Source organism: Aythya ferina (assembly GCF_964211825.1).
Source record: "Aythya ferina genome assembly, chromosome: 8".
Lineage (NCBI taxonomy): Eukaryota > Metazoa > Chordata > Aves > Anseriformes > Anatidae > Aythya > Aythya ferina.
The window spans coordinates 17,442,855-17,468,718 of NC_140304.1; the positions used below are offsets into that span (position 1 = coordinate 17,442,855).

Sequence of the window (25,864 nt, forward strand, 5' to 3'; positions counted from 1 at the left end):
AACAGGCCATGCTGTTTTCCTGGTGGTTTGGTTTTAATCCTGTTCTGCCAAGTGAGACTACTGAAACGTGGCAGCTCACCATTTTTTCTTAAATTACAAAGGCTGTGCAGTTGTTTTACAGCACCGAGGCGGTTGGTTGCAGTTGTGAAAAATGATTGTGGTGCAGATGTGAAAGGTGGCATTCCTGTTGTTGGGAGGGTTCTAATGTCATCTATTTCCTTAACCTTGGTTGCAGCTTTTTCTGTTACCTGGGCTTTCCTGGTCTCGGTTTGCGATGCTTCTGCAGCCTCCTTTGTGGGATCAGGCGTGGTGCTTTGAGGGGACAGGGTCCTGCCTTAAGTGCCCTGTTAGAGCTTGGAAATGTAGAGGTGAAAGACATGGAGTACTTTTCCTGAAACCTTACGTTTATGATAATGCTCTTACTAGAAATGCTTTCAGGTATTATGAATGATCAGTTGACACGTGAGGGGTGAGTGCAGTTTGTTACATACAGCAGAAGCTGTCTGGATTGAAATTTAAAAGGGAATATAGTAGATAGAGGCAGGGATACGCTGTCCTGGCTGGGCCCTGCCTCCTCCTGCACTTGTGCAGGCAGTTCAGGTGCCACCTGTGCTGTGGAGATGGCACTGACTGCAGCCTGAAGAGGTGTAATGAGGAATATGCTTGAAGGGACTGTATGCTCTGGGAAAACAGTTACTTCTTATCCCGATAGACTAAACTTAATGTATAGCATTTTAGGGGAAAAAAATAATACAACTTTGAATTCATTTTGGGGCAGTTATGACCACTTTGGTAAGCTGCTTTAATGAGGGTAAGAAATTTGTCTTTTCTCACAGAAGCTTCTCCTTCAGGAATGAGCTCTTTGTGTTCCTGGCTGTTCCCCCTCAGAAGTTCTCAGTGCAGGGAAAGGTGCAAGCTGCTGGAGGCAAGGTTTTTGTTCTGTAAGGAAGCTCTGTGGCTTCTGGGAGCTCTGCTGCACTCTTGTAGCTGTTGTAATCGCCTCTGACCTCTGGAGCTGTGACACCTTGTCTTGCTGTTGAAGGCCCTGTGCTGAAGGGTGACATCCTTCCTCTTCTGGGTTTTGGGCAATGCAGTGCTTTGGGATGCTCTGTGGGCAGGTTTCTTCCAAGGCCTTCAGCTGGAGAAGATGCAAATGTTGCATCTGCTGGTTGAAAGGGAGGTGTGTTCTTACCTTGTGTCAATTGGAAATTGTATAAAGGAAGAGATGATTGAGGCTATAGCAACGGAAGCTGAGAGCAGCTTTGGTCCAGCAGAGACTGCTGTTAATAGTCACAAATTGGAAGCCTCCAATCACTCAAAGGCAGCTTTGGTCTGGGCAGTAGTCATAGCTCCTTGAAAAAACACTCTAAACATCTGTTGGCATCTTAAATCTCCTTAAAGCCACAAGCGATAGCTGTGTATCTTCAGATTGAGTTTAAACTTTATGCATGTCCCTGAGGCAAGCTACCATACTTTCTCATGTGTGTTTTATCTAGGTCAGACACTTCTTGCCTTTGAAGAGGGACTCAGTTGCTGTGAACTGGACTGGTGGTGGCTGGACGTGAGGCTGAAGAGATGCTGTTCTGTGAGAACCTTTCTACTGGGACTCGAGCTGTCCTCGTAGGCTCAGTGTGGCACGGGAGCCAGCTGGCTCTGTGTGGTCACTTGATAGATGGAGAACAGGCACATGTGCTTGCTTGTCTGCGTTTTGCTGTTAAGGACATGGCCCCAGACTGTCTTCCTCCAGGAACTGCAAGCAGTGAGTAGTGCTGTTTTTTTAGGAACAGCAAAAAGAGCCCATTATTGGGGTGCCAGAGACTTCCTGGTGGACAATCTGAGTACTGAGCTAAACACAAGGCAACCACTTGCTAGATGATGAGGCTGCTCTCTTCCTATTTCCCGAATAAAAGCAGCAAGGGAAAAGGCTAGTGGGGGTGGATGGCAGGAAGAGCCACTCTCTGATGGTGTAGCAGGAGCCGTGCCTTCTTGGTGGTGTGCTTCTGAGCTGGGTGTTTACTGTTAGTGGGAAGAATCATGGCACCTAAGCAGCCTGATTTGGGGTACATTCCTAGGTTCAAAGAGGTCTCTGAGCACTTCCAGGCTCCTAGCTAACTACCTTGTATTACTGAAGCCAAGCTGCCACCAAGCCTGTATGATGAGCAGAGTCTAAAGAGCATGGCAAGGAGGCCAGCAGCAGGTAGGGGCGGTGGTAGGCTTTGGGTTCTCCACTAAAGTACAGGTGGTAGCTGCAGGGAGCCTGGGACAAGACAGGTGAGCTGAAGGATTGCATTCTGCACAGACAACAAAGGACATGGCATGGTATCTTTAGGTGCTTCCTATGTTAATTTAACTGTAATTTAGACTATTTAAAACTCCCTGTAATCTTCATTTGTATCCAGCCCTTTCTGGAATGACTGCTTAGCTAAGTACTGAAGGTAGGTGGCTCTAAGCAATAGCCTTATGAAACCTTAGCTTGTTATTAAAAGTTGTAGAAAAGATTTATTGTCTAAATGAACTCAGAAAAGAAAGTTTCGTTCTTGCTTAAAGAAGAGGTTTACTGGGGGTTCTGTGCAGGCTTTTGTTTGTTTACAGAGCTGCCTTCTGTAATGGGGGGAAAATAATGAAGAAATACCCAGGAGGGAGGGTTGTCTCCCACTGTCCTCAAAGGAATCTTGTGAGGGAAGAAGGCCAAGTCAAGCTGGCCAACCTAACGTATGGGATCTTCTGCTCCGTTCAGCACTGCTCACCCAAACAAGAGAAGAGGACTTTCCTTCAGTTTCAAAGAAGGTATATTCAGAGCTGGTCACTTACTCAGACTGAAAAAAAAAAAAAAGGGGCGGAAGTGTAGAGGGGGGGGGGGCAGAGGACACTGAACTAGCCCTAGGAGACTGGTTTTCTGTAAGTCCCTTCCTGAGTGCAAGTTCTTTTCTGAAGTTACCTGTAGAAAAAAAACAGGACTTGTCACTTCAAGAAAGAGCAAAATCATGTTTGGGACACAATTTACAAATTACTCTATTTAAAACTTTAATTTGTGATATTAATGACTGCAAAACACTTAAAATGACGTTGTTAAAGGCACATTTCATTTTAATGCATAGTGTACCATTCTAAAATATCCTAATTTCCTTACAAAGTGCTTGAGCAGCCACATACAGATAAAGTATAGCAAAATATATTTACAATCTAGGGTTTAAAATCTTAATCTGCCTAAAAATATTTAAAAAACTACAGAGATAAAATTAGTGCTTTCTTTCAGCTTAACTGGGTGAACATACCCTGCCATCTAATTTTTTTTTTTTTAGTGATTTACTTAGATTTAAAAAAAAAAAAAGATTTCTGTACAAGATGTAGTTACAAAAAAAGGTATTTTTCAGGATACTTTCATAAGCGTTAAGCACCCCGTTAGATGCTCATATGTATACTTGGGAACCAAAAAGGGGTAAGCTGACTGTACCTCAAAAGTATTTAGCATTTAGTTTCCACTTGATATAGGAACACAATTTGTTTCTTATTTATTGTAATTTGGAAAGAAGTAATGCTGAAAAGTTCATTCCCTCTTCCTGACATGATTTGTAGAGCTGGTGAAGGTGCCTTCCTGCTTTCTAGGGTGGGGCAAGCCTGATTTAGAACCACTACCCCTTTTTTCTTAAGCCTTTCTTCTGCCTGACCCTGCAGGTCTGTCCAGCATCAGAATTTTAAACAACCACCTTAGTGTTGCACGCTCAAGTGGTTTCCATTTTTTCTTTGAATGAACAGAATTAGGGATTTTGAATTCATTTGAGTGCTCATTCTTACTGTCTTAGCCCACCAACAGCAAACTCCAGGCTAGGATGCACCTGTGAGATTGAATACACAAACTCTGAATGGTGTGAGAGCTAAGGACATCATGAAAATTTATTTTCTAACAATTCATGGTTGCCTGCGGAACACCAGGTGCCAAAAACAGGTCTTGGTTTCCAAGTACACACAGTGTCTGGTCTAAACTGTTTTCCAACTTTTGAGGTACAGCTTTAGTGTTAGGAAGTTTATAAAATATACAGTTTTTATCAAAAATATTTATACATTCTGTTACAACATATTGCTTTTACCCTTGGTAACTGCCAATCTAAGTTCTGGAGTTCAGTGGCCTAAAGGTATATGAGCGTTTTTTTCACTCGAGTTCTATGTTGTTCAGATGGCCACTGTGCAAAATTAATGAAGTGGTATAATTAAATTACTTGCCTGGACATAAGAATACATTACAACTTCCAAATATACATGTTCACAGCATGTATACATTGAAAATCCTTATGTTTTCTAAAGGTGATATGATTTGTACAGCAGATACAGGATGATTTAGGTGGTTAAATACAGAATGGTTAACTTATCTGTCCACTCCAGGAGTGGAAAAGGCCTAAGTTTGAGTATAGAAGTGGATGGGCTTGGGAAATGCATATGCTTTGCTCTTTGTGGTTAGACTGAGCAACGTCCTTGTTACATTCTTCATTTCAACCAGGGTTTTAAGCCATGCTTAAAAAGCTTGAAGGCAAAACTGTTTGGCAAGTGGCTTTGGTAAACTTCCTGGGTCTTTCCTCAATTTTTCTTTTCAGTGGAAGCACTTACACTGTTGTTATCTCAGAGGCAAGGCATTTAACATTTTTCCTAATAAATACCATAGAAAATTTATAAAACAAGGCATAGCTGTTCTCAATACCGTTATTTTAAGAACACAAGAGGAAGGTGTACATAGAAATGTGTAGTTTTATAGACTGCACAAGATAATATTTAACTGAAATCGTTTGCCTTCTCCAGATAGAACCATGTTCTGTGAGAGTGTCATCAGTATCCCAAACTTCTATTTCAATGTGGCTGAGTAGAGTTAAGTGATTACCTAGCTCAAAGTCTGCTTTTCCCACTTCAGGCAGATACTTAAAAAACAATGTAATCTGCCGTAGAAGAGTGAGAGAAAGTACAGATCCAAGTGTGCCCATGTGTGGGAAGCTCAATACAGCCTGGATTCACCCACTCAGCTTAAGAACTCCATAGAACTGCTTTCCAGTGCTCAGATAAAAAACAATATACAAAGAGGCCACTCTTCACAAGAGTGTTAAAACAGTACTTAAAAGGGTCTTCATGTGATTTAAAAAAAAAAAAAAAAAGCTACAGGTGGCACAGAGAGCAATTGAAGGGTTGGTATTCTTCTGAGAGAGGCATTCTTGTGAGCCAGTCAGCTAGGATTTCACAGTGTCTAGAAGTTAACACCAATCAGCAATGTAATCAAAATCTCTGAACATCTCCTGCTCTTCTTCTGAAAGTATCCTTGGTTCCCGAGGTGGAGTGAGGATAGGTGCTTCAGAGGTAAATTCATCATCGAAATTACTAACATCTTCTCGTCCTCTAATGGTAGGTACAAAAGGAGGTTTCACTTTCTTGGCCAGTAAAGCATTCCAATCTATTAGCTGTAAAATAATCCAACTGATGTTTAGTTTCCCATCTCTACTCATTAATGTCATCAGAAATAACACTAACTTGGACTTACCCGGAAGAAGTGATGCTTTTTCACATCCTCAGCATCTTTCTCTCCAGCTCCAAGACGCCGCTCTGGATTTCTTCGTAGCAGCTGACAAAATAAGTGGTATTTTAGTGTGAAAATTCATGGGTAATGCTACCATGTAAGAGTCAACACTAAGACTGGATGGACAGTGCTGTTCATACTGCCTGACCGATGAAAAACTCTTAGTCCTCAAAAGAAAGGTAAGAACAAAGCTGTAGACAGAGACAGCAGTATTCTTTTAGAGACACCTGGATCACAGCAAGATTCCACAAGCAGCCTAGCTCTGAATGTGTACTGAACAGACTCACCTGTCTTACTCTGCAAATATGCACTGCATCTTAGTACCTGCAGTAATCTGTGGGGCTCGCATTCAGCACAGAGAGATTAAGTGTGATTTCTGCTGGAGAGGACAGAGAATCTATATAAGCTGGTATTTCAGCTTGGTTGGCTCAAGAGAGACTAGGCTGTTGTCTGCTGTGTTCAGCTATTTCACAGCAGTTGATTTACCAGGAGAGGGGTGGATACTGCTTTATACACCCAAATACAACAGTTTTCTGGGTAGCCTCTAGTTGAGGCTACCTTGTCACTACAGACTTTTTCTACAATGGAATCAAAGTAACATGAAATTGTAGATGAAGGGCCCCATGAAAGCCCACTATTTGAGAGTATAGGATTGGCTCAGATGGAAACAGTACACAGAGATAAAACTAGCAAACTATAAATGCAAAGTTCCCTTTGTGCACATTCTGGGTGCAGTATAGCAGTATGCTCTCCACCTGCTAATATAGATAGAGGCACTTCACGATAAAACTACCTTTTTCCAGTACTGCCTTAAAGCTGTATTCTTTTTCCTTACTCTAGAAAAACAATCTGAAAGGAAGCATGCATTTTGAACTATATTTATGCTCTAACTTAAATAGTAAGTAACAGTAGTTACTGTGACATGCTTTAACTTTCATGCTGTTTCATGTTGCTGAACTTAAGCAAAAAGACTGCTTCCCAAGACTTGGAACCCTCCCCAGGAAATGCCTTTCCATCAACTGAGATAAGCCTCTGAGACATTTAAAGATGATGTCTGAAGCTAGTAGAGACATTACAATAAGGAATAGCACTAATAAAAATCAAAATCAGCCTTTCTTTGCCAAGAACAGAGCTGTAGATGCCACGTGTATAAAGTTCCCTACCCTAGTTGGAATGAAACCAAAAAGAGTTCTAAAGTCTTTGAATTAAAATGTTCATGTGACTACATTAATCTACCAAGCAGGTCAATGCAGCAGTATTCTGCTAGAAAATGAAACTGGAACTTCTCTAGTTAGAGATGACGTTGAAACTTAGTTCAGGGAGAAAATTGATCTTAGTGTTTCACATTTCAAAAAGAAAAACTTGTTCCTGAATAATCAAGTGAGATGGCATTGAGATTACATTTAAGGCAAAAAAAAAAAAAATGGTGATAGGCAGCAGGGCACAGCATAAATGAAGCAAGTCTGAAACTTAATTGTAGCAAAGATTGTTGCATATAGGTTCTTAAGAGTACTTTGTTCTTCATAAAAGCAATTAATTTTCTTAAGGTAGAAGACAAAACAGCGTAAGAGGGGAATAGTGTAATATATTTTATTACTTTCTTACCCGTCTCATTATAGAGATGGCTTCTGTGGACAGAAAGCGTGGATATCTTACTTCATCATTTACAATACTGTCAAACACCTCTTCTTCATCATCTCCAGGGAAAGGAGACTATAACGTAAGTAATAAAAACCACAAAACTATTAAACAGGCTTAAAAATCGTTTACAATTTAAAACAAGATATTCAGATGACAACTTGGAGTTAGACTCCCTAAAATTAAACTTTCCTTTGTCCCAGAAATATACAGTCCTTTTCCATAAGGAAGAGAGCGAAGTCATTATCCTCACCCCTTCTTTTTTTAATCAAAGGACTATGCTTTAAAGTGTGCTTGTAAAAGTAGTAAAACCTATAAGTAGTATATTTTTTGAACTCTGACACAAGATACACAGGAAATATGGAAGGCCTCTATTAGCTCTTCTGTAAGATGAGTAACATGTGGAAGACTTTATTTTTGTAATACCTCTAGCACGTTATAGCTTAAGAACAGAAACTACTATAAGGTGGCTTGAAAGATGCAGCACACACTCTTTTTCTCCCTCTCCCCCCCCCAGACCTGAAAAGAGTTAACATATTGGTTATCATCAAAGACAAAAATGGAGATACCATGGAGATAACTCCATGATACCAGGAGGCCAGGTTATGTACGCAGTAGCGGTGAACAACTGAGTAGTTATTTATCATCTCATTTACACGGAACAGGGGCATTCTGTTTTAGTGCATGTGCAATTCTAATCATAAGTAACTTTGCATTCAGCATAGTCTTTCATGACTATCCAGTTCTATGAATTAAGGTTTATGTGCATTCAAGCTGCACAAGTTAAGGAGTTGGTTTTCTTCCCTAGAACATTTAAAAGCAGAAGCCTGCTATAAACTGTGCGCATCCAAATTTGCCAATAACAGACAAGGAAACTGAAATCAAAGTTAGGATTGCTGTGCCCTGCATGCAAGAAACTGAGCTCCCCCATCCAAATGTGCTGTTTTCTTGTTTAGAGTCACTGGCATTAATATACTATTACCATCATATGATTTTAAGGTGTAATGATGTAATTAAAAGCAAAACAAAAAAATCTAGAGATCAAGTCTTAGACCAACTATGACTAATCCACTTCCACAGCAGCTGGTAACTCAAGCCCCTGACATGACTGATCGATTTCTATAGCGTTATAGTAGCTAGTATCAGATAAAGAGCTGCTCAGAATTTATTCCTACTTGATGAAACTAGAATGTTCATGATAAAACTAGGTATGCCTACACATACTGTATACTGATATAATTATGGCATATAGGGGCATATTAGATGTTGACAGGATGATAGTTTTGTAACATTTTAAACATATATTTGTCTTATGACTGTGTTGTATCTCTACTAGAACTTACCTCACCCACTAGCATCTCATAGATAAGTACACCAAGACCCCACCAGTCTACAGCTCTTGTATAGGAAGTTTCTGTCAGCACTTCTGGAGCAAGAAATTCTGGTGTGCCACAGAATGTGCTTGTTCTGTCTCCAAATCCCATTCCTGAAAGGTTACAATTAATGAAAAGCAAGCAGTATTTTCTGCAAGTCCACAAACTATTCCTTCAGCAAGTAAAACCTCTAACACAACTTCACCAAAGTAATACTGAGGTTCCATGGTCTGTCTCAGTTACCTCACTCTAAACGAGGTAAATAAAACATTTCCCCCAACTCTCTCATGCCCTTGTTCCAAGTGTACTTCAGTATAAGCTTTTCTATCCCTATACAATGAGCCAAATCAAGCTTCCAATTACAGTTTTGTCACCCAGTTACCTTTGTTGGGAAAGATACAAACAATTCTATGCTATGTTTTTATTAGCTTGTACAGGAAAATGTGGTACCCTAGTTCAGTCAAACATGCCTACTGCAGATCCTTCTGCAATGGCAAGGCTACACATAGTAAAGTAAAACAGGGAGTGCAGTGAAACAACCTTGAGCAAAATGAGCCCTGTGCAAGAGAGGCACAGTTAGAAACAGCAGCACAAGCACTGATGTGCCACTGTGTGAGTGGAAATGCTACGGAGAGCTTAAGATAACCAGTTATAGCAGCAGTCAGTAAACTAAAGAGCTTTCTTGGTCCTCATCTCCTTTCATCATTTATGGAGTTTGTAGCTGAACTCATACAGCTTGCCCTACGATATTAAAAGCAATAATCATGTTTGACCACCAACCAAATTTACAAAATTCCTCTCCCTCTTAGGCTAACTGAAAGAGGAACATTTGGGAGACAGGCTATACAAACTGGAGAAGGAAGTATACCTTGTCAGATCTTCCCTCCCCATATACTCCGATGGGGTTTGACAAAGGCACTTTCCTCAATGCAGAAAAATACTTTTTGTCATATTTGAAAGGTAGTTGCCAGTAGCTGGATGCTTGAGAGTTACTTTCTAGCATCTAAGCTTCCCTTTTGGAGTGAATTTCTCATTTTTAGCTATAGTATATTTAGCCTGTCATTTCTGTATACTTATATGCAACTATTTGAGAGTAAAGAAAAACAAACCACTGTAAAAGTTGAGGTGTGGTTTGATTTCATTGTCAACTTAGCTTTAGAATGAAGAAAATTATTTAAGAGTCAGAATAGGTGTTTGTCACAACTGAGATAAAAAAAAAAAAAAGCTATGCTCCGATGTTCTTGGTATTTTCCTACTAAGGAACTTCCTTCCATCTCTCCCTGTGTACAATCAGGTGATGTATTTTTCCTTCTGTATACATTTGGCAGTTCACAAATCTCACAGAACAGTCAACAGCAAGTAAGATGACAGAACTTTCCTAGGAATAAAGAAAGAAATTTAAGAGCCATTACCTTCTTTGCAAAGACCAAAGTCAGCAATTTTCACAAAGCCTTCTGTGTCCAGCAATAAGTTATCCAACTTCAGATCTCTAAATGAACATTCAAGAAAGAATTTTTTAGTACTATTCTGAATAGCTGAAACTCATCTGTTAGAAATGCATCAATCACTACTTACCTATATACTATTTTGTGCTCGTGTAAATACTGAAGTCCAAGAACAACACATGCAGCATAGAATCTGTTGAAAAAGTTTAAAGTTTTAATGGATTCTAGTCCTGTTTTTCAGAATGTGAAGGTCATCATAATTTATCTTTTATTAGCCATCCTCTGAAGATTATATGTTTTGCCTTTTCAGCTACAGCTTAGAATCAGAGAATCATAGAATCATTAAGGTTGGAAAAGACCTTCAAGATCATCTGATTTACCTGTCCCCCACCACTAATACTACCCATTACATTAGCTTTATAGAGGGTCAGGATTCTGAAGTCAAATATTGAAAATATTTAAACTTGCAGCTTTCAAGTTGGAAGGTAAGTTTTCCTGTAGTGTTCATTGCCATGCCACTGAAGAATTTTTAATTTGTCTCACTTTTTTTGCCTGTTATTTTAATTACTGTTTTAAGTTTTTAATATAATCTTTGCCAAAAAAAGTATTATAAACATTCATTACCTACCATTTTTGCATTCAACTTAGCTTCATGAACATTAAACCTGCATATGTATTTTTATAATAAAATCAGTTAGAATCTTTGCCCTTTTTAAGAACTGAACAGTATTTTCTGAAGTGACATAACACAGAGGCGCGTGGTGATGCATATTTCAGTTCTTGTTCGATGAAACAGAAGAAAATGCCCTTCCATTAATTCCACAAAAATGGAATACTCACACTGCTCTTGGTTCAGAGAAGACATCAGTATGAATGTGCATCATCAGATCCCCACCAGCAGCATATTCCATTACAAAGCAAACGTGGTCTTTGGTTTGGAAACAAGCAAAAAGGTTCACCAGGAAGGGATGCCTTACACTATTCACAGTTTCAAATATTCGCTTTTCACACATCAAGCTGCAAACAGAAAAATCAGTAAAATTTAAAGCTGAATCCCAAACCACAGATCTTATGCTTTTTCCTCTATTCCTCAAAGATAAGAATATTTTCCCTTTTAGGAGAGAACTCTTAATATTTCCACACATAGTAAGCTGATGCTAGGATACTCAAGAAGTTGCATTTGTCTTTCACAAATGAAATAGGCAACCCAGTGTTCCACAAAGACTAAATCCTGCTAGTTTTCCTTCCAAATCAGTATGCATCAATGTCGTGTGGCATTAGTATTAATCCATTTATTTTAATTGTGTATATATAATATATAGTCAAAAAAAAAGCAATGATATTACAGATATCTGTAATAATCATTCAATAATCAATAATAAAATCATTCCTGATTATTTCTCTGTAAGCCAATTGGTTAATTTGTAGCTTATTCTTAATACTGTTATCTGTCTTCCTACAATTCAAATTAAAACAGTGATTATTAAACAGTTGTAAAAGCATCTACTTGCAATGAACCTAGACCGTTTTCTAACTGCCATTTCACTTCCAGACAGAGAAGGATTGTAGTTCTTGGGCAAAGAGATTAAAAACATAATAGTGGAGTATACATGGGACTTAAGGCAAAATATGATGGACAGAGTATGACAGGATGTTACAGGTTGAGAAATACCATCATATGTTTCTGCCAGCAAAGAAAACATAGTCACTGTCCTCCTGGAATGTGATGGAAGTCTATAAAACAAGTAATTAGAAGTAATGATTACAAGAGAATCTGAATGGATGAAAAAATTAAAAATACAGGCATGGTAAGAGGGGCACTAAAGTAACCAACACTACTTGCCCCAGAACAAGGGCTAAGGGTCTGTAACAGCGAACTATGCAGGAAGATGACTTGTTTTGCTCTGTCATGGAATTTAACTACCGTTTGGTAGGGTTTATACTTGTGTTGCATGCAGAAAGAAAGCAATTGATTCAGGTAATCCACATATTAAATTTTACAAACTGACCTGTCTACTTCATCACGAGCGACAATATCTCCTTTCTTTAAGGCTTTAATAGCAAACATCTCATTTGTGTTTTTGTACTCTGCCAGCAGCACCTAAAACAGAAGATAAGTGATTTATTTAAGTCTTATATCTAGTTTTTGATATAATCTTGACATTTGATATAGCCTTTTGGCATTTACCTTTCCAAAATGTCCTCTACCCAGTACAGCACAACACCTGAAATCCTTCAGACTGAACTGAAACCGTTGTTGTGTTCTGTATAAATAAATAAATAAGCATTAAAAAAAAAGTCTTCTAGTTTGTTAACTTTAAAAAAAGTTCATAATCAACACTAAAAATATTGTATTTTTACCTTCTATCTTCAGGCTCTCGGACGTTGCTGTATTTTATGTCTGAATGTGGAACATCAGGCTCACAGATTATTTCAGGCTGGAGTTTTGGAACGATACTATTTCTGCCATTTTCAAAATCAAAAGCTGTTACTTCATCCTGGAAAGAAAAATAAGTCTGAAAATTTAAAAGATTACTAAAGTAAACGGATAAAGAAATTCTTAACTCAAGAATTATCTAAGCTAAAACATTATACCGCAAGATGATATAGGTAAACAAGGTTTTCACAGGACGATGAAACCTGTTCCTCCAATTATTCTGCCCTTTGTTAATATAAAATCCATCAGAGTATTCAGGGAAAAAGCGGTTTTATTTTTTTTTTTCCCCAATGGAAAAAATGGCGTGGAAAGTTAAACATACCAACCATGGAAACAAGTAATCAGGGCATTCATAACTTGCACATACAGAATTCTCTCAACAGGGAGCATAACACTGAAGTGCACAGGAAAAAGTCCATCATAAAGATACCAATATTACAACTTTGTTAAACTAAATAGCCCCAAATTCTTAAATCAACTTACCTGAGCTGGCATATCAGGAGCCTTCATCTCAGAGGAAGATTCACATATTTCACCAAGGGAAGATGCACGGGGTGGAGCAGGTGGGGGCTCGGGCTCAAGTTCGAAGTCCAATTTAGCTACAGGAGAGTCACTGGCAAGAAAATAAATAACTCCTCACTATACAGCAAGGAAAGTTTTAGTAATATGAAAACCAACTTAAAAACATGTTACTTGTATTTCTCCTAGAGAACATCCTGTGTGTGTATGTCTATAAAATGGATTTTAAAATGTATACATCAGTGTGTAAACATGTCACCATTACTCTTACTCATAAAAGTACTTTAAAATGGCAGATATGCCTACCTGGCTGGCAGTGCTAGTTCAGGAATGCGTACATCAACCACTGGCACTGTAGCAGGCACTGGTGCTTGAGGGCTGAAGGTGCCAGAGTGATTTACTGTAGGAATAGCTCTTCTCACCAGCCTTCCCCAAGTGGCTATATTAATATTCATTTGAGGAGCTCTGAGAAATGTTTTGCCTGTGGATATTGTGAAAAAAGAAAGAGTGCAAGTAATTTCCTTACTTATTACGAAAAGCTATAATTAAAAACAAAAATTCATATTCATTAGTTTATAGTTTATGAGGAACCAACTGAATGTCATATTCCTTAGCAATTCCTAATTATGCAGTATTAAATGCTAATGCATAATAAGGAATTCTAAACCAAAACATTTCTAAGTGCAATACGAAATACTTGATTATCAGCCATTTTATTCACAAACAAACATTAAGTCTCCCTAAAAAAAAAAAATCTTTATATATTTATATTAAACAATTACCTTGCTGTTTTGAAAAAATTTTCTTCTGCCTCTGGAGTTTCGGTCTTCTTTCAATAACTGGATTAAAAAATGTAACCTGCAGTTCAAATAATGCACATCATAATTTAAGTTTTAGAACAAAACATGTTCTTAAATGTTTAAGAAAAATGCTTGCATTATTTTGCAAGATAATAGCTGCACGTATGCCCAAGTGTTTCAATGAAATGTTCTTACCTCTGCAAACAGAGTGCCCTGGGGTTCGAGATAGAGACACATGCCATGTCGTTGGTTATCCAGAAAGTCTTCCAACCTCAGAAACTTCACTGCACACAGAGATCTCCAGTCACGCCAATAAACTGAGATTTCCAGTTCACGTGACTATGACAGTAAACACACACAGGAAATTACTTATTAGTAATTGTTCTGCTATAGTTACCTCTCCACAGTCATAAGATCTAGTACCTCAAGGATCAAGATGCAGAGTTTTTACTTTGAAAAAAAAAGTGTCAAGGCTAACTAACTGTACAGAGCAAACTCTCACTTTGCTTCAGTTCAAATGTGATATCCAGTTTACAAATAAGAATCATAAGTGTAATACTCCCAAAAATAGAAGGAGAGAGGCACAAACACACTTTTTCAGTCAAAAGTGCTAATTGAATGCATCTTAGCTTAAGCTCCAGGAAGAGATTTTTAAATGTGTTTAGAAAGGTCAACTTTGCTAGTTTTCCATTTAATTAACAAGTATAAATTGTATTTCATGGTTGTACAGTGGCACTTTTGTATCTGGATATACATCATGATGCAAGACTACACAGTATCTGTAGAAACACATGCTTTTTTTTTTTTTTTTTTAACCTGGTCATGAAGAGGGGCCAAAAACTTTAACAAGAACTGCTTCTGTATCTTGCTGTTGGGATTATATGTTCTTAAGAGTGTCATAGGCTTATTACAAAAGCTGCTACAAACTGAAGAACTCCTACAGCACCATACATCAGTATTGCATAGTACTAATATCAGTTAGCATAACTTAATTTCATCACAATGCATCAACTTACTATCTTTATGTGCTAAGAGTAGGTTTTCAAAGAAACAAAAGTTAAAAGGAAGCAACAGATACAAACGTGATGCAGTTGGCAACATGGGTATCAACCATGGGAAGATATGTTGCCATGCCCAGCAAGAAGATTCTTTTCCAGCACCAAAAAGCCACTTTGTATTTAGAGTTCTTAGATAGAGGACCCATATGAGGCTCGTAAGAGCAACTACTAAACTTTACCTAGTTCTAGTCTTAAACTGAAAATAATTAAGACTTCAGGACTCCACAACTGCTAGTTCTGTTCTGCAGTACTAACAGGAAACTGACCGTCACTAGCTGCAGGTCTAAATCTGCTTCCTTCCTACATGGAAGGAGTTTGGTCTGGGGCTCAGAGTGGTGGGGTGAGTTGGGTTGTGGAAAGAGAAATACTGGTCAATATATAACCAGGGAGAGGTAGGGATGATTTTTTGTTGCTGTTGTTCACTTGTTCTAAATATATTCCTGAGGCATATATCTTAATATTCAGCCTACTTTAAACACTGATGAAAAAAAGTCCTTGTATTCCCTTATGATAGCATGAGTATCAGGTATCTATTAAAAAAAATACTTAAATTTACGTGACAGAAATTCTCTTCAAAAGGTGTGTCAAGAAGAGCATCATACTATATACTTAAGTCCATACAAATAACATTTAAAGTTGTAGGAAACCGAATTCACTAATAGTGTTTATTACTCCTGAAAAAGGAATCGATCTGCCTCACATGAGAACATGTTTAGTATTTATGGATAAATACTAAAAAAATCTGTGATACAACTTTTCAAAATATCTAAACTCCATCAAATATGAGAAGTTCCTGATGAACAAAGAGAAGTTGATGATGATGATCTGAATAAAAATTTAAGCACCTTCATTACAGACTAAAAAGATCTCAAGTATTACGTCTTAGACAAAAATATTATGTCTCTTCACATTTCAGAAGAGGTAAAAAATGTAGAATGGCAACCCAGCAAATCAGCTTATCTCCAGGGAACTCATTCTGTTAAGCACAGGAATACTTGCATATGTGAAATTTGCACATAATCACAACAACAGGAAAAAATGATAGAAAGCAACATGACACTAATCTACATAATCAACTATAGCTGTCAATGAAGTAAGACCACATCTTTACCCTGTCTAGTTCCAGTGTAAATTTCTGATCCCATGACTGATTGGAAATAGGTTTCCAGCTGGTTTGACCAACCACAGTGTTATCCAGCTTCAGTACAGCACAGACTTCATCTGTAAGTAAAGTACACAAATTCAGATTAAAGTTATAAGAGGATTTTCTTCAAACAAAAATCTTCAGTAATTTTCTTCAAAAAGAAAAAAAAAAAAAGAATAAAGTACTCATATTTAATTGGTTCTTATGGGCATAATAGCGTGGGCTTTCGTTGCTTTTTTTTTTTTTTTTTTTAAAATCCATCACAACATGACAGCTGAAGGAACAGCTATGTTTAAAGTCTCAAAACAACTTAGTATTTTTAATTAAAGAATACAGCATGTACATTAAAGTGTAAATAAAAGATAAGCATAAAAATATGAGAAGTAAGAGTATACTGAACTGGACAAGTCGTCAGTTTTCAGAAGGTTTCTACTACTCCCACTTTTACTTTTACTGGTTCTGCTCATGAAAGATGATCTGGCTTCATTTGGACTCCAACCAGGTAGTGTAATTGAGGTGGCTTTTGATCGACCAGGGACATTTTCTAAAATGTCTTGGCAACCCATTAGCCTGACTTCCAGGGTACCTAGAACAAGACACGCAATTATTTGTCAAAAAAAAAAAACACAAACAAATCTGTGCTCAAGTGTACAAAGTGAATGATTAATGATTGATTTTAGAGCAATAGCTCATATTCTAACCCCTGCTGGGAATAATGGAAATATCAGACAAAATCACGAGATAGACTCAAGAAAGACAAACCTACTGAAAATAAGCATTAAAAAGGGTCAAACATGTGGGAGTCAACCTTCTAAAAGGAGCAACAGTTTACTACAACGCCACACAATAAATTTTTGTCCTACAATGTTAGCCTCTGAAATACTTCTCCTCGGAATCTAACTGACATTGGTTCAAGTTGTAAGTGATGTCATTTTTTAAAATGAGAAGTTAAAGTGATGGGTCTCCTTGCTGATGGGAGAGTATTAGTTTTTCCATGAGTCTTACATAACCACGTAATATTGGATAAATCACTTAGATAATTAAAATGAACATATTGACTACGCATTTGTTTAAAACAAATAAATCAAATTTGCTTGCTTGATGCTGAAGTCAAACAGGAGTTAGTACGTAATTGAATTGTTCTAACATGACTGAATCTGGCTTTATAAAAGCTGAGACAGGAAGCTACTCTTCAACTTTTTCAAACAGATGAGGTATAGAGCCTCAGTTTTAATTTGAAAGAGCTTCCTCCAGCAGTACAGAAGGATCTGAACATAACAGATGGTTTCAAGAATGGTAGGCTTACCTCATCATGCAAAGACATTATCTGTACAACTATGACACCACTAACAGGAATAAAACTGATTATCAAAAATGGTGAAATTAGTCAGTTCAAAATCATATAGTCATCTAGAAACACAGCTACTAGGGTAATGCAGCTCCTGTGCTAGATGTACGTAACTGCAAAACCTAGAAGTAATCTTTTGTAACAGAAACTTAAGTCGGGCCTGACCTACAAATGGCCTGGCAACACTAAAGCGCACAGAACACACACTGATAAACCAGTTCAAGAAGAAATCCAATCTTGTAAGGAACTAACAATCGTAAGTGACAGCTCTAAATATTATGCTATGAGGACATAATAAAAGACATAGCAAAAGAGATTCTATTGGCTCTCAAAACAGGCTAAAAGGCAAAAGAAAACTTCATTCCAAATCTCTGCTTATTTTCCTAAGAATTTAATAAACAGAAAGGTTGTAATCTTGTAAAAGGAGTGGATACATATCAGAAAGTCCTGTTAGTGCATTTTAAGAAGTATGACAGTAGCATTGATCACAATATGTTAGACACAAAATACCAAGACACTCTTCATTTAAATCCAGTTCAATACAAAGGCTCTTTGTCTAGCTAATAGGAAAGTGAAACCATTAAGAACTTTACAAGCATATAGCTCTGTTCTGATAGTTCCTATTAGAAAGTGCTAATATATATCCTAATATGTATCAGTTGATCCACTTTCAAGAGGAATTATTTGTTACTATGATTATGTATTACAAGAAAAGACAAAAAAAAAAAAAAAGCTGTGTTAAAACACAGGCATGATACTTTGTGCCTGCCCATGGTTACTGATCATCTGAGGGGATTTTTTTTTTTTTGTTAGATGAAATTTCCCCACTCTGCATCTTCACAAGGGCTCTTGTCGGAGGTTCTGATATTTTTACCCTCTGTTACTCATCTTACTGAACCAAAATGTAAGACAGGTAGACTTCCTCCGTTGTATTATTGTTGCAGCTTGGCAGAAGAGTTCCTCTTTTCTTTTAAAATATAACCTTACTTCAGAACTAAATTTTGATGTCAGTTATACACATGTAAAGAGAATTAACATTTAAATTAGAGATTTTAGCAAACTTTCTCTGTTGGCAGTTGGTGTAAGAGTTGCATATACAACTTTTTAGGACACAAAACAAAACGAACACTACTGGTACAAGCGATTCCTATGTGAACACTTATTAAATAAATTTCGTAAACCAACATACTCTCAAAGAGGTCCGAAGTATTGCTTTTCTTTAAGAACATCAGAAGGTAAATATTTAAAAAATCTGTTAAATTATGTCTCATCTTTTAAAATCGTTTACTTCTAATGAAGGACAACAATTCCAGGTGAACCCAACTATGAAAAATTGTGTTACATCTTGTAAATATGTTCCCTTGCAGTAAATTAAATCTATCCCTAAACCAGGCAGGTTGATAGCTCTGTGCACTTTTGTTAGTTATATTTATAAACCAAAGAGGGAGATCCTAAGTTTCTAGTAGCATAAATCACCTTCTAGGAAGCCAGTATGGTCCAGGGGGTAAAATAGGGAGTGGAAGGACATATGGTACTTATTTCTAGCTCTGCCATACTAGGTGTATGACCACGGACTAGTCATTTAACCCTTTTGCGGCAGCTTCCCCACCTGTAAAATGGGGATAATGATACTTATTCACCTTTTAAAGTCCTTGATAATCTAAAGATTAAAAAAAAAAAAAAAAAAAAAAAAAAAAAGAAAAGGTCAACACTATTTAATATTATTCCCTAGTGACCTAACTTAAGGGCAGAACTTCACTTTTTTCCAACAGGATCATAAAACAGTCAACAAATAAATCTAGGAAACTTTTCTGCATTTTTTGGTTCATAGATGCTTGAAAATTCTAAATGCCTTAGTCTAGAAAAAGAACAATGAAGAATATCCAGAAAGACATCAAAGTTAGTACTAAAGACTTCTTCTAAATCCTCTAACAAAAACAAAGAACTCCATAAATCATACCTGTTAAAGCTGCTGGCTTGGACAGTGTACTGTATTGATTCTGAGTAGATATTACACTTTGACGGGGACTTAATGTGGGCGAAGAGACCAATGAAAGTTCCTCGATAATTATACTGCTTTTGGGATGGTTTTTAGGAAGTTCATTCAATCTCTGTTCCAGTGAATACTTTAAGAGGTCCAACTTCTGACTTGATTCATTAAATCTTGCTTGTGCCTTTTTGAAATACAAAAATTAAAATATATATTTTTTTCATTTCTTGAAAGAACATTTAAAGTAAATTTTCAGAAATTGTAATGACATAAATTACTTCTGAAAGTGCCTTTCTGTCGGTAACCTTCCCAGATCCAAGTAATTTCATCACATTTTTTGCACCTTCTGCTACAGCATACTCTATCCTAAAATGATGCCGTAATTCTTCCATTCGGAGTTCAAGAGGGCTTATTACAGGTTTTGCTGCAAAGAAATAGAAACAGACTTCATTGAAGACCATGACCTTGTTTAATTTGTATGTACTAACCCCTCCCCCATGCACACAGAGGGGAAAATAATGCAGATTTGATAGATCAAGTAAAAGTATGTCATAAAAGCAACAGTAAAATGTTAAGCATCTGCATTTTGAAGAAATAAATAAGTAATCAAGACTCAGTCCAAAAAACCAGATACTACTCCTTGCAGGGCTATAATTGCTAGAAGATGCAAGAAATAGAAGATGTCATTAGGGGAGTTATGGGACAAATGCCTTTGTATAAAGCCAAACCTCCCTTACATCACTCATCTGGCAAAAAAGAGGCTTTGAGACTTAGACATTTCCAAATCATGTTCTGAGGATTTCTCTCTCACACTATTCTGTAGCTACTTATATTCCTGATATATGTATACTTACACATACATCTAAATCTCAGGCTATCTGGTTGTGCAAGCAGGGAGGATGTAAGGTCTCATACAATGCCTTATCCGAACAGTTTGGGTTAAGAACTTAAATATCCACTTCTAATGGTGTTAAGATTCAAAAACAGAATTAGAAAAGATTTATCTCTTACTGTTTGTGTTCCTACTGTTCTTAGAACAGGCATTTGAAAGCCCTTCCTACCTGTAACACGTAATACAGATACAACAATATACAGCTTCATAGATGCTCACTTTGTCCTGCTCATACTGCTAATTTTCTTGCAAGTCTGTGTTGAAAAGGGGGCTATACATTTTGAGGATTTTTTGTTTTCCTCTTGAACACATGACATGCATAATCCATGTACTAACATGGGGTATTACAAAGGCCAGAAGCCTCTTAAGTGTGAAAACAAACGAAACAAAGCCAACTCCACAAAACAAAACAAACACAAGCATTTCAGTACCTAGGACACATTGAGGCCCTGATTACAAGCATCATCATACAACTTCAGTACTCAGAGATGCATACAAATGAAGTTCTAAACATAGAGATGTACCAATATGCCCACAACTTTTAGTATGCTCATGCTATTATAGCTCAAGGTTAGTTTTTGTTTGCCTTTTTTAAAATAAAGATAAGCAATTTTAAAACTATTTTTGAATGCAGTATACCTGTTTCAAATCAGACATCTTTTTAGAAAAATATTTTTTTTTGAGAAGGTGATTATTTCTCAGTCAAGCCTAAATACTAATATAAAGATAGTAAAAGTTTCCCTGTAACTGTGTTCCCACTAGTAGAAGCAAGGTCAACCTATTCAAGTATGACAGGCTTTATACCTGTGTCAGAACTTATTTTTAGGACAGTGAAAAGATTAAATAAAAACTTTAAATAAACTTTAAATAAAATTGCTAGTTATTGTCAAGACAAAAGAAGACATACATAGAGCAAGAATGAAGACCACAAAGCAAGATTGGACTGTGTAAGGTATAAAGAAGATGAAGAGAAATTGTTTTTCTGGTCCTTAAGCTTCAAGGTATTTTGCTTTAAGTCTGATGCATTTAGCATCCTAACACTGGTATGCCTGGTCTCTGATTACTTTCGGTTCATGCAAGTTTTGTCTAACCTTCCCACTAGAAATTTATCATAGCTCTGTGTGCATATGGGTACATATCTATGTGGCATTTGACATTAACAAGATTAATATTTCTTCTCTACTCCATCACCATTATCAAAAGCCAATTCATTGGTCTGAACTGCCTGAAGAATCTGCATCCTTATAACTTCTATTTTTGTCTTGCTGTCTTGGAGCATCTGTTGAGCTGTGGCAAGAAGTTTTCGGTCCTATTAAAACAAAAAAGTTAAAACTGTAAACTCTTCATGTAACAAAACCCATCAAAAGCTTTAAAACCCACATGCTTAGGGAATAGGAACTAAGTCTATGTAGTTCATGAGGTATAGCAGACCAATTTAACTAACCACAGTAAGATACTAGAGGAAATTAAGTTAGGACAGATGCATTTTCAGATTGATTAAAGACTACAAACCACTCCTATGGAGACTGTATCTGTTTAAAGCTGAATAAAAGGCATGATCTAGAAACGCCACGTGCGTAGATGAATATTTTGTAAGCTGATTCTAAAGACAGAACATGATACTAAGTGCAAAATACCTCCTCTATGCTATGGAGGATGACTCAAGTGTACAGTGAAGATGATGAGAACTCTTCTAATAATTCTTCCAACAAACACATTTGCTAGACTGAATCCATAAAAAAGTAACTGTACTCATTCACTTGAGTTTAATATCAATCTCAAAATTATAAATATGAAATCATCTCACAATTTAACTACACAGAGCTCCACTATGACCTTGTACCTGATGTATTTTACTCACTCTGATATTTTTAAGCTACCCTATGTTCTGCAGGGTACATACACCACCACAAGATACATGGGAAGAAGCTTTGACTGCATTGGAAGAAATTATGCACCACTGCATATGGTTGTATAAGAACTCTCATTTTTAGGTCTTAATATTAATCAATATTTCATAATAATACTCTGCTAGCTTTCATATTTAGGCCTTTAGAGTCCTTATGCTGAGGATTCCATATTAGCTATCCAATTATTTAATCAGTACACTGAATTTCTTAAAGCAATGGCTTCTCAAATACAAATATCAACTTTTGAAATAAACACTGCCTACAGCAGAGTATAGGATCTAACTAACAGATTAGAAAGAACTCTGGAATACTGTTTTAAGCCTTATTTGTGCATCATTCCGATGCACACATACTCTAAGCATTTCTTGCCTGTGTCTTCATTTTCATTTTTATCTTATTTTTCATCTTGCTGCACTTGATCACCTCCCACATCCTGTCACTCAAATTGATTTGCTTGCTCGGGGCAACTTCAATGTGTAAAATGGAGGTAATTCAGGATTACAGAGATATCCCTACACAAGAAAATCCTATCCACATCATCAGAACGGATGTGTTATACTTAGCAGCTCTTTCAGTTGGGGCCTGAGAAAAAAAAATATTTCAAGGCATCTTCTTTGCACAGAAGAACTGACAGTGCCTGTTACATTGGTAAGTTAAACATTTACCAATTGCAAGTACCAGATTCAATCAAGAATTTTAATTACATACCTCAATCATAAAGCAAGCTAGAATTTATCTCTTCTACCTAGTCTGATCAAAGCTTGCTAACGATGTCTAATATTATAGCCTGAGTGTTTAGTTAAGTTTTTTCAGGATGTTATAAGGTTACGTACTGAGGGCTTATTAGGGATATAATGCATGTATGACTTCTGATCCATCTGGATCAGCTGATTATTATTTTTAAGCGTACCTGATGTTAAGTATACTGCCCCAGAGAATGCAGACTCCAGGGTTTCCAGGATCTGGGGACTGCAGTGCAAGGACAGCATTCCCAGGCCATTAGTCATAAGGTGCACTCCAGATTATTTCTTCCACCTGCCCCAGGCTAGTAGGTGACAGGTCACTTTCAGCTAAGGCTACCAGCATACCAGCTGGCTCAGAAGTGCTGCTGGGACAGAATGAACTTGATGGTACTTATGATCCATCTAGTTTAAAATGATTTTTCGGGGAGTGAGCATAGCAGTGCCTGTGGTTTTTGAAAGGTACAAGCAGGCAGGTCATCTGCCTCTCCGCCAGTCCCTGGCAGAAATTCATCCAGAAACATGAAGTTCCTTGCCAATACTTTTTGGTTAGTATCAATTAACAGCTGGTAGCAATACAATTTACAGATGTCTGCTCTTCTAATTAAAGATTTCTTTTGAGTATGTTCACTGACTCAGCGACGTATTGGGCCTGCCAGTTAAGAACTTCAAATGTCTCAATTGTATTTGCTGTCTTCTGGACAGAAATAGCTAACCAAGCCTCTATGTATTATTTGCTATACCTATGTTTGTTTTTCCCCCTTAGTTTGAGGATGCAATTCATCTCTTTAAAGATCTAATAAAAGTAAATGGAAAGAAAAGGTAATGAGTAACTAATGAAGACAGAAGGGTCTGTAAGTAGGGACCCCCTCAACATATATACAGTTTTACTCATTTGAGAACCGTGACTCCCTCATACTCAGAAAGTACGTCTCTCCCTCCTGCCCCCATTTAAAATGTTTGGTTAGTCTTTCAGAGTGGAGTTAAAGGACTCTTTTAGTGTCTGATGAATTTTATTACCTAGGTCAGACTGTGTAACAAGTCAGATCCATTTAGAAGTTAGCAAGCCCCTTCCCTGTATTCTTCCCCGCCCCTTGGAGAACTCATAGTTTCAGTTTGATGCTATCAGATACTACTTCTAGAATACCCTCTTCTGTTATAAAAAAAAAAAAAAAAAAAAAAAAAAAGGGAGAGGGAAAGTGTATTTCAACAAAGTATTTTATGCATCTGTGTTCTAATGGTGATTATAATAACTCTATCTGAATATTATGCATTTCTTATTACAAGGGATTTTTGGTACAAGTCTTTTTACTGCCAACTAAAACTAGACATCCATTTCAGAAGCATACTTGGCAGTGCTACCTTTTATGTAATTGTCATGCACATTACAGCTTTAAATTAATGGATCTTTTTTTCAGTTGAGCTAGAAAAAGCATCAGCCACCATGCCATGTCATACTGAGCTTTGCTGCTTTGTAAATCACACATGATCAAAGATTACTAGAGGTACTAAATTTAGTAAGCCGGATTTATTACTTAAGTTGAACTGCATGTGGACAAATTGATAAAAACAACCACATTTAACAAGCATCCTGAGTGGGTATCAAAGGACAACAAAAACAGTGTAACAATTTGTAGCTGACTTTACAGTGCTACTTAACAACAAAGAATAAACCAACCCTAAAACACCAACACTGCATACAGTTTATACATTGTATGTTCACACCACAGCAATATGAAAATCCACAATTATTTTCATGTTCCTTAAGCGTTCCAAAGCCTTACCTTTGAAGAGCCATTTGAGTACATCTGTATCATATTTTCTGCTCCTTGTTTTACCTTCAGTTCTATATCCAATTGCTTCTTTAAGGCCATCAATCTGTTGTTAGTAGAAAAACGAGGATCGCTATTTGGAGTATCAGGAGTCCTAGGACAATCTGTGAATTAAATGCAATATGTAATGTGTGCAGCAAGGAAAAAAAGAAAAAAACCAAACAAAACCACCACCACCACTGCTCAAAACAAAAGAAAAAGCCAACAAAAACGCATCTATTCTATTAAGTTATAGATTAAACAAAGCTGGAACATCACACTTAAGACTGACCGTCCTGTCCTGAGCTACTTTGCAAATGCGCCTTAGCACAAAAAGCCTGGCGAAGGCAGAGCGACTCCCACACCCGTCCCAGTTCCCATGAATCACTTCCGGGAGCAGTAATGCAGGCAGCCTGGCTGTGAGGTCTGCTCTTCGTTCACACATTTATTTCTTCTGCCATGTCTCATGTCACTTAAAGATTCAGTTTACCGTTGACCTTTCTTACACTCCTGATTTGAAATATATAACAAACCAACTTGGACAATGATATTCAGTACCAGTAAACACAGCCTAAATAAAGATTCATTTCCTCATTGATTTGAATGTATTATTTCAGCTAGCACCACTGCAGACGGAGTTTATGACAGAATTAAGAATAATGTATTTTCCTTTCCTTAAAGAATGCAGACATAGGACTGAACGATTTTTGCTCTGCAATCCTAACCAAATCACAGGGTAATTGGATATACAGGCAGTTAATTGAATGGCTATGATTTGCGGGAAGAAGGTTTTTTTTTGTTTGAGACTATCCATCTTGCTGATGGATCTCCATCTTGCTGGATTAAACAGAATGCAAGCTAGCTTTCAATCAAATTGCATACTCAAAATCCTTAACTTTGCTACTGTCCTCCAGAAAAATCTATTAATCACTGGTTCATATTCAGCTTCTGCATCATGAACTGTTAATGAACTGAGAATACGTGGTCACCAGACTGTTTCCTAGTGGTTAACTATTCTGTAATTTCCAACAAAATCAGCCTTTCAGCTATAGCTGATTATCTTCCCTAACAGCCCCAATGGCATCTCCTTCAAACTTTTACAAAAAGAGGATAAATTATGTCCAACTACAGTAATGTTTTTTTTGTTGTTGTTGATGATGATTTCTTTTACCCTAGCAGATGATTTCTTTTACCCTAGCAATTGA

The 25,864-nt window shown here is 37.1% G+C and overlaps 1 protein-coding gene and 1 long non-coding RNA gene across 3 annotated transcripts in view; one reads left to right on the plus strand and one right to left on the minus strand.

The window, feature by feature from the left end:
* Positions 1-2,999: 2,999 nt before the first annotated feature.
* PKN2 (protein kinase N2) overlaps positions 3,000-25,864 on the minus strand; it is a 54,521-nt gene continuing 31,656 nt past the window's right edge. The window contains exons 3-22 of one of the 2 annotated variants that reach the window (XM_084527407.1): positions 24,633-24,784; positions 21,390-21,507; positions 19,585-19,730; positions 19,277-19,490; positions 16,369-16,554; positions 15,936-16,045; positions 13,962-14,105; positions 13,749-13,824; positions 13,273-13,447; positions 12,931-13,060; positions 12,372-12,526; positions 12,199-12,274; positions 12,020-12,111; positions 10,851-11,027; positions 10,141-10,203; positions 9,978-10,054; positions 8,536-8,678; positions 7,160-7,267; positions 5,519-5,599; positions 3,000-5,438 (exon numbers count right to left, since the gene is read on the minus strand). In XM_084527407.1, the coding sequence (XP_084383533.1) occupies positions 5,235-5,438; positions 5,519-5,599; positions 7,160-7,267; positions 8,536-8,678; positions 9,978-10,054; positions 10,141-10,203; positions 10,851-11,027; positions 12,020-12,111; positions 12,199-12,274; positions 12,372-12,526; positions 12,931-13,060; positions 13,273-13,447; positions 13,749-13,824; positions 13,962-14,105; positions 15,936-16,045; positions 16,369-16,554; positions 19,277-19,490; positions 19,585-19,730; positions 21,390-21,507; positions 24,633-24,784 (2,627 nt within the window). In that variant the 3' untranslated portion in view covers positions 3,000-5,234. The remainder of the gene's footprint in view (positions 5,439-5,518; positions 5,600-7,159; positions 7,268-8,535; positions 8,679-9,977; positions 10,055-10,140; positions 10,204-10,850; positions 11,028-12,019; positions 12,112-12,198; positions 12,275-12,371; positions 12,527-12,930; positions 13,061-13,272; positions 13,448-13,748; positions 13,825-13,961; positions 14,106-15,935; positions 16,046-16,368; positions 16,555-19,276; positions 19,491-19,584; positions 19,731-21,389; positions 21,508-24,632; positions 24,785-25,864) is intronic. The other variant, XM_084527408.1, reaches the window with a different exon arrangement.
* On the plus strand, positions 7,172-12,522 carry LOC311440455. The gene is made up of 3 exons (XR_014695430.1): positions 7,172-7,274; positions 10,321-10,495; positions 12,385-12,522. It is a non-coding gene; the product is annotated as an uncharacterized lncRNA (long non-coding RNA).